The 7,743-nt window shown below is 63.2% G+C and overlaps 1 protein-coding gene across 1 annotated transcript in view; it reads left to right on the forward strand.

The window, feature by feature from the left end:
- CCDC85C (coiled-coil domain containing 85C) overlaps window positions 1–4,991 on the forward strand; it is a 73,972-nt gene extending 68,981 nt beyond the window's left edge. Inside the window, exons 4-6 of the mRNA XM_040641444.1 lie at window positions 3,071–3,166; window positions 4,024–4,122; window positions 4,801–4,991. Of these exons, the coding sequence (XP_040497378.1) occupies window positions 3,071–3,166; window positions 4,024–4,122; window positions 4,801–4,890 (285 nt within the window). The 3' untranslated portion in view covers window positions 4,891–4,991. The remainder of the gene's footprint in view (window positions 1–3,070; window positions 3,167–4,023; window positions 4,123–4,800) is intronic.
- Window positions 4,992–7,743: the final 2,752 nt, after the last annotated feature.

A 7,743-nucleotide genomic window follows, 5' to 3' on the forward strand; every position in this document is an offset into this window, starting at 1 on the left:
GGGTCCCGGCCGGGGGGGGGGGGATGAGGGAAGATAGTCCACATGTCAGAGGGTCCCGAGGTAAAACAGGTGACCCTGTGGGGCGGGGACCCCCTTTTCTTGCTAGGCTGGCTGTCCCCACCTTCCCTACCTCTGTCCCTGTCCACTTGCCCCATGCCCCGCCCACTCGAGTCAGAGGCTGAGTGTCTGTCCAGGACCCCCCAGCTTCTCTCCCACGAGGGTCACTGGCCTGGGTGCCAGGGGGCAGGGTGCAGGGGGCCCCGGCCGGCCCTGGGCTTCAGGGCCCCGTGGAAGAGGCTGGCCATGGTGAGGTGGGAGCTGCATTCACCAGCCTGCTGAGAGCAGGATCAAGGTCCCTGGGGGAGACTGGTCTTCCTCCTTTTTTTTTTTTTTTTTTTTTTGTTAGTTGGCTTTATCTTTGAGCACACACTTCGCTGGTTTTTAGCATATTTACAGATTTGTGTAGTTATCACAATAGAACATCTCCTTACCTGACAAAGGAACTCTGTCCCCTTTAGCAGCCCTTCCCCACTCTCCCCTGCCTCGGCCCGTGACCATGCATGGGCTCGTGCCTCTGCAGATCTGCCAGGTCTGGACATTCATTAGCGGCAGGACCCTCCGACAGGCGGCCCTCCGTGCGGGGCGCCGCAGTGGGGCCAGCCTTGTCCTTTGCATTGTCCAGCGGTGTTCGTGGGGGGAGGCCCCGCTCATCAGTGGCTGGACGTCTGTTTCCACGCCTTGCCTGTCGTGGGGAGCGCCGCCCTGAGCATTCCGGACAAGTGGTTGTGTGGACGTGTGGCTGCTGTTCTCTTGGGGACACACTGGTCTCCCCACTTTGGGCACCAGCTCTGGAACCCCAGTCCCGGTTTGAGCCCCGTTGTCCACCGGCGGTTTGGCCGTGGCCTTCTGTCAGGCGCACTGCCCTGTCCTCACCTGTCAAATGGGGGTGCAGAAGGTAGCATCAGAGGGTTGCAAGCCCTCAGCGGGCCACTCTGCTCCGGGGGGTGGGGTGGGTGTGGAGGACGCGGGAGGTATCGCGGGGCTGGCCTCCCCCTGTGGCCTGACGGCCTTCTGGGGACAGCTATGCGTGGCGAGTGCCCCGCAAGTACCAGTCCCGCCAGCATGCACGCCTTACACCTGTTACGTGTCCCACACGGGCTTCGTTGACGGCACCCGCAGCCACGCACTCTTTGGCAGCCTGGTGGTGGGGGTGGTCAGAAAAAGGCCGTCCTGGCCCCTCCTGGCTTCCTTCCTGCCTTTGCTCCAGGAACCGCCCCCCGGCGCAGGAACTGCCCCCTGGCCCCATTACAGAGCAGGCTGTTCAGGGGGCCCCAGGTACAGATGGGACAGGCCAGAGGTGCCAGGCGCCAGGTACCTGGTGCCTCCCAGGGCTGAACATGTGTGGCTGTCGCCCCCTGCTGGCCTCTGGTGGAGGGAGCACAGCCTTGGGCCTCAGGCTGCACCTCTGTGGGCACGTGGGCGCACTGCCTTCCACCTGCCTCCCCAGACCCCCTGGATCCCTTTTTGGTTTCCCCACATGACACATCTGGCCTGGGCACCAGAGACCAGGCAGCCTGGGCTGCACTTAGGGAAACAGCCATCGGACAGCATGCCGGGGCTCTGCACACGGCCTGGGACGCGAGAACCCTGTTTCCACCATCCAGACGAGGGAACTGAGGCACAGAGTGGGTCGGGCCCTGCCTCAGGTCACAGCCTACAGAGCCTTGCTCAAGCCCAGCTTTTCCGGCCCCGAAGGCTATGGGGCCCATCATCTGTGTGGAGCCTGGAGAAGGTCCAGGTGGGGTGGGCAGATGGGGAGGGTGCAGAGGAGAAAGTTCTGGGCCCTGAGGGTCTCTGCACAGCATGGCCTCACCAGGCAGGCTCCCAGGGTCATGGCCCTATAAACCAGCTCACCAAGTCTGCCGGGTCACTGGGGTTCAGTGACTGAGAAAGAAACCAAGACTCAGAGGTGGGACGGAGATGGATTTGCTGGGAACCCCGGCTTCCTGGCCTCCCCGCCTGCTTGCACACACACTGGCCGGGGCACTCGGCGTTTTCTTTCTGGCCTCCCGCACTTGCTGGCTCTCGTTAGACCCACTCCCAGTGTCTTCTGACCTTCTGGCTTCTGTTGGCCCCGGGGAGCTCCATCCTCCGGTTGTCCTTCTCTGGGCACTCCTTCTGTGGGTCCAGGGTCCCCCTGCAGCCTGAGGCACACCACTTGGGCCATTAATCCTTGTGGAAAAGCAGCTGGGGACCCTAGGCAGACATGTGGCCTCTCACATAGGTGGGCCTGATTCCCTCCTCATCTGACCTTGTCCCCTGCTCCCCAGGCTGTGGGGAGTTGGAAACTTGATTGCCATTTAAAATGTTTGCTGGGTGGCTCAGTTGGTTAAGCATCTGCCTTTGGCTCAGGTCATGATCTTGGGGTCGTGGGATTGAGCCCCACATCAGGCTCCCTGCTCAGTGGGGAGCCCGCTTCTCCCTCTCCCTCTGTCCCTCTCCCTGCTTGTGCTCTCTCTCTCAAATAAATAAAATCTTTATTTAATTTTTTTTTTTATTTTTTAAAGTGTTTGCTGAATTTGGGGGCATCCCTCAAGTGGCCAGGCAGGCCAGAAACTCAGGGCTGGCAGGCAGGGCTTGGGGCTACAAGAGGGTCCCTGCGGGTGGGGGTGGGAGTGGGGGTGAAGTCTAGTTTAACCCACTCGCCTGGCATTGGGGGAAGGGTGGCAGCTTTGGAGGCAGGCCCCCTGAGGTCTGCTGGGGGATCTTTGCCAGCCCCCATCCTTCTCTGAGCTGCACTCACTTTCTCTGGGACACAGATAACAGGCCCTGCCCCTGAGCTGCCGAGAGGAGCCTGTGGGACGGGGTGGGGTCCAGGTGCGGCCCCCCTGTCCTCTGCCCTGACCCGGGCCTCGCACCCTGCCTCCTCTCCCGCATCACTCAGCCCCACGTCCTGCTGCGTGGGCCCTGGCCCATAGAATCGGGGGCCTCTCTCTGCTGCTGGTCGCACCTCTGGCTACCACCTGGGGGCCATTCAGGACCAGCTAGGACACTCGATTCCTTCCCGCAGGGCCCAGCTTGCCCGGTACCTGAGCTGTCCTCGCCCCCCTCCGCCGGCTACAGCTCTGTGGGACAGAAGCCGGAGGCCGTTGTGCACGCCATGAAGGTGAGGGCCAGGCCCCAGCCACCCGCACCCAGACCCTGCTCTCTCGGGGGCCCCCAGATCCCTGGTGCAGTCGGGACCTGGGACCTTACACCCCACACTGGCTCAGAGGCCGTGGGGGTCTGAGCAGCAGGGCGGGAGGGGAGGGGCCCTGACTGCCCGGAACACCTTGCGGGGAGCGGGGGAGTTGGTGGTGTCGGGTGGCAGTAACAAGTTGGCAGGAGTTTGTCACCGGCCTGCCATCTCAGTAACGGGAAACTGATACCTGGGCCGGGGTGGGGGTGGGGCGGGCGCTCCCTCTAAGTCAGAGAGGTAGGGGCAGGGCTAGGGTAGAACTTGGGCTCCAGCCTCCCAGGCCCAGCCCCACCTGCAGGTGCAGCTCCCGGGGGGCTGGCTCACGCGACCCACGCCTGCCATGGCCGCGCTCCTCACCCCTGTGCAGGACGCGAGCGCAGTGTGGGCCAGGCGTGGAGGCCTGTGTACCTTTGCACAGATGCAGCATTCTTGTACCGGTGCGGGCAGTGACTGGGACACACACACACACACACTCACCCCATGTGTGCAAGTGGGTGCTGTCCTTGTGTCCTTTCATCCGAGCTGGGGGCCCTGGGCTGGAGTGAGTGCACCTGTCCGAGGGTAGTTCTCCCCCAACCTGTCCTCCTTGCTCCCAGGTGACCTGTCCTCAGCTTTGCCCCCAGCGGTGATGTGGGAGTGTGGCTTCCCTTGTGGAGGGTCGCTAGGGTGAGGGAAGAGGACCGGCCCGTCGGGTCTCTCCATGGCCCGACCGTGGGACCCAGTGGCTCGGGATCCTTGACTCCGTGGACAGCCTGCCCCCTGACCCTGGGGCCTGTTCCCCGCAGGTCCTGGAGGTGCATGAGAACCTGGATCGGCAGCTCCGGGACAGCTGTGAGGAAGACCTGAGTGAGAAGGAGAAGGCCATCGTCCGCGAGATGTGCAACGTGAGGCGCTTCCCGGGCCGGGGACCGGGGGTGTGAGCAGGGCGGGTCCCGGTGTGGCCGTGGTCTTGCCCATGTGGGCAGAGCCACGGACCTGGAGGCCTGGGAGGAGGCCCTGGAGTCTGGACGGCCCTGGCCTGTCCTCACCCTACTGCCTGTCCCACTTCTCCCTGAGAGTGGGGGCCCTGACCTCTGCGGGCCTGTCCGTCCCCGGAGCACCGCCCCCAGCCCCCAGCACGGGTCCCATTCACCCGACATGTCCCATCCCTTGGTCCCTGGTTGCTGCCGGCCACACAGGTGGTGTTCAGACCGGACGTACAGGTCTGCTCTGAGGGCCTACAGGGCTAGGGCTGTACTTGCTTCTGGAAGTCGGGCTATTTCTGTGGCTGCCCAGGACGCGGAGCCTCAGCCCTGACCCGCTTGGCCGGTGTGTGTCCTCTCTGAACCCTTGTAGGAGCCAGCAGGGGCTCACTGGGCCTCACCTGGGCCTGGGTGTTCCGAACGCCCCCCGCCTCCTACACTGCCTCCTATATCTCTGGGCCCCACGTGGCCTCAGTTTCCCCTCTTGGCCCCATGGCTCTGGGGACATGGGTGATTTTGAGGAGCCCAAGGCAGTGTGGGTACCCAGGCCTGCGGGTGGGCTCGGGTGGGCTCTGCACTCACAGCTCAACCTGCCCTCAGGTGGTCTGGCGAAAACTGGGAGACGCAGCCAGCTCCAAGCCCTCCATCCGGCAGCACCTGTCTGGGAACCAGTTCAAGGGGCCTTTGTAGGGCTGCTCCTCCGGGGACGTGGACTGGCCCTGTGGGGTGCCTAGGACGAGTCGCAGGCCACCGTGTTCGTTTTCTGTGGTGAATTGTACATAGGACGCTGCCCGCCGTGACCTGGCTGCTGTGGGTCCAGCACGACGACAGCCGGGCCTCTGTCTCCCTCCTCACACACCAGCACACGGAAGACGAGAGGCTGCCGGCCGTGCCCTGCGGCTGAGCGACCCGGCCAGCCTCGGTCCCGCTCTGGGGCCGCCCTGCTGAGAGGCTGAAGGCCGCTCTGGGACGCCGGGCCCGGCCTTGGCCGAGGGGCACCTCATCGAGCCTTCCACCCCCTGGCTGCCGCCCGCATTGGACAGAGGCCGCTGGCAGCTGGACCTGGCACAGGGGGCACCACTTCTCACCCATCCGCTGCAGCCTGAACCCCAGCTCACCGAGCACTGCGTCCCGAGTCGCAGACAGGGAAGCTCATGATGTCTGGCTGGCTGGAGGCCCCGAGGCCCGTCCTCTGGCCTCCCCCAGCCCCGTGCCCGGCTCCCTGCTGCAAGCTGCCACTTGGTTTCAGGGTTCTTGCCCCCAGCCGCAAACACACACACGCTCGCTGCAGACCGGGCCAGGTCGTGCCCTCGCTTTTCGGGTCCCTCCTGCCCGGTGCCTGAGGCACCTGCATTTCTGTGGTTCACACGATGGGCCAGGAAGGTAGGAGGCTGTGGGGAGAGTCTCTGCGCTGAGCCCCACGCTCTCTCTCCAGAGGGGCAGCACCGGGCCGAGCTGGCCTCTGGTGTCCCCAGAGCCTGGCCCGAGCTGGGGTCACTGTGGACAGAGCTGCACGGGCTGGCCGATGGGGGACTTCTGCCCTCTCTGGAAGGAGCCTGACCTGGCTCTGGCTTTAATTGGCTGTGTGACCCTCAGCAGGTCACTCAGCTGCTCCAGGCCCCTGGTGGGAAAATGAGGTCTCAGGTTCTTTGGGCCGTGCTCACCCCCCGAGGCCACCCGCTTTGTTCCGCCTGGGCCCTCCGTCACGGCCCGCGCCCGGGCGCTCTGTGTGCTGCGGAGACCGCTGCCGTCTGAGCTGGACGGAGCCGGGGGCTGAGCAGGCTTCCACTGCCTTGCTGCCTCCTCCTAGGTGCTGTCACCTCCCCTCTCTGAGCCTCAGTCTCCTTCACTGGAGAAGGGACAGCCTCGGGCCCTCCTCGCAGGGCTGGGGATCAGACGAGGCCGCGGTGTAAATGACCACATACGAACTCTAGAGTGCGATAGACAAACGTTGAAATCAGTGAGGAAGGTGAGGCCCAGAGGGTGGGTGATCGGGGGCGCAGTCCAGACAAGCTCCTGGACGCTGGGCGGTGGGTGGGCCACTGTTAATGCTGTTGGCACCGGCCCTGATGGCCACTCAGCCCCTCCTGCCTCTTTCACTCTCCGGTGGTGTTCAGTTCCCTGCCGCAAGCACTTGAAGAGCCCGGGAGGCCACTTTTGAAGCAGGCAGGCCTCGTCCAGTCCTGCATGAGGGACGGGGGCCAGGCGAGGGGGTGGGGTAGGCCACCGTGTTCCTAGAGCCCCAGCGGGGACTCTGTGCCATCCCACCGCCTGTCGGCCATCAGCGCCCTTGGGTTGGTCCTACACTCTCAGGAGAAAGGCTCACAGCCCTCGTTGTGCCCAGGGAGTGCTAAGTGGGTGCTGGTGATGGCGACAGGCATGTTCCTCTTGCCCTGGGTGTTACAGGGAGCTCTGGGCTCTTCCTGGAGGGAGCTCGCCAGCAGGTCAGGTGGTGAGCTCCTTGTCACTAGGGTTATGCATTGGAAGCTGGGGAACATCCTTGGTCATGGTAGCAGGCAATTCTTGTCCTAGGGGCAGTGAGCTGGGGGGCAGAGGCTCCCTCTGGATCTTGGAGTCCAAAGAACTGCAGAGCAGCCCGAGGTGGGGGGGTGGGGGGGTCCATTTTGGGTGGAAGCCACGTCTGGGAGCCCATTTGTCATGTCTGGATCAGGTTGGCTCGGCCACCACTGAAAATAAGCAATAAGTAAGGGCTCCCGGTATCTGCAGATCTGCAAACTGACCCAGGGAAGAACAGCTTTGAAGGGCCCGTCCCCGCCTCCGGAAGGCAGTGACCCTGTCCCTCATGCTGTGGGGGCATCCAGGGGTCAGGTGGCGCATTTCTGCCGGGACCCTTCTGTGCGCTGGGGAGGCAGCAGAGCTGGGTGCAGACCTCCTTCCTGCTGCTGCTCGCGTTCCTGAGCCAAGTGCATGGGGATGGCTTTCAAGGACAGAGCTGTACCTATGACAGTCGTCTAACGGAATAAGCTGTTAAAAAAAAAAGCCAGCAGCACCTCTGCCTGACCCCGCAGGGCAGGGGGTGGGCGGGTGCAGTGGGAGCCCCCAGGCTGGGGAGGGTCAGAGGAGCCGCACCCCAGGGGCGGCTGGGGGGCCAGGTCAGCACCAGTCCTAGCCCTGCCGGCCACACGGCTGTGCGCTCGGGGACGGCGGGTGACCCTCCTCCCCTCTGGAGCCTTAGCTGTAGAAGCTCACGGTGGGGGTGGGGTTGTTGCGGAACTTGGTGCCCTTTCATAAAGGTCCCTTGACGTTTCAGATACTCTGATTCTCCATCTTGAAGCCCCGTGTGACATCTGTCCTGGGGCTTCGGTTCCCACTGTGATGGATGTCACCCTTCCAGCCTCGCCCCAGGTGGCTAAGCCCATCCTGGGATCAGAATCTGCTGAGCACATTTTTTAGGGTGGCACATTTTTATCCAAAAGTTATTAGCTACACATCAGTGTTTGAAGAGAAAAAAGTGACCTTTCATTTTTTTTTTCTTGGAAACTTGAGAGGAAACAAAATACATACTACTGATTTTTTTTTTTT

This window comes from Ursus maritimus, unplaced genomic scaffold (genome assembly GCF_017311325.1).
Source record: "Ursus maritimus isolate PB19 unplaced genomic scaffold, ASM1731132v1 scaffold_25, whole genome shotgun sequence".
Classification (NCBI taxonomy): Eukaryota; Metazoa; Chordata; class Mammalia; order Carnivora; family Ursidae; genus Ursus; species Ursus maritimus.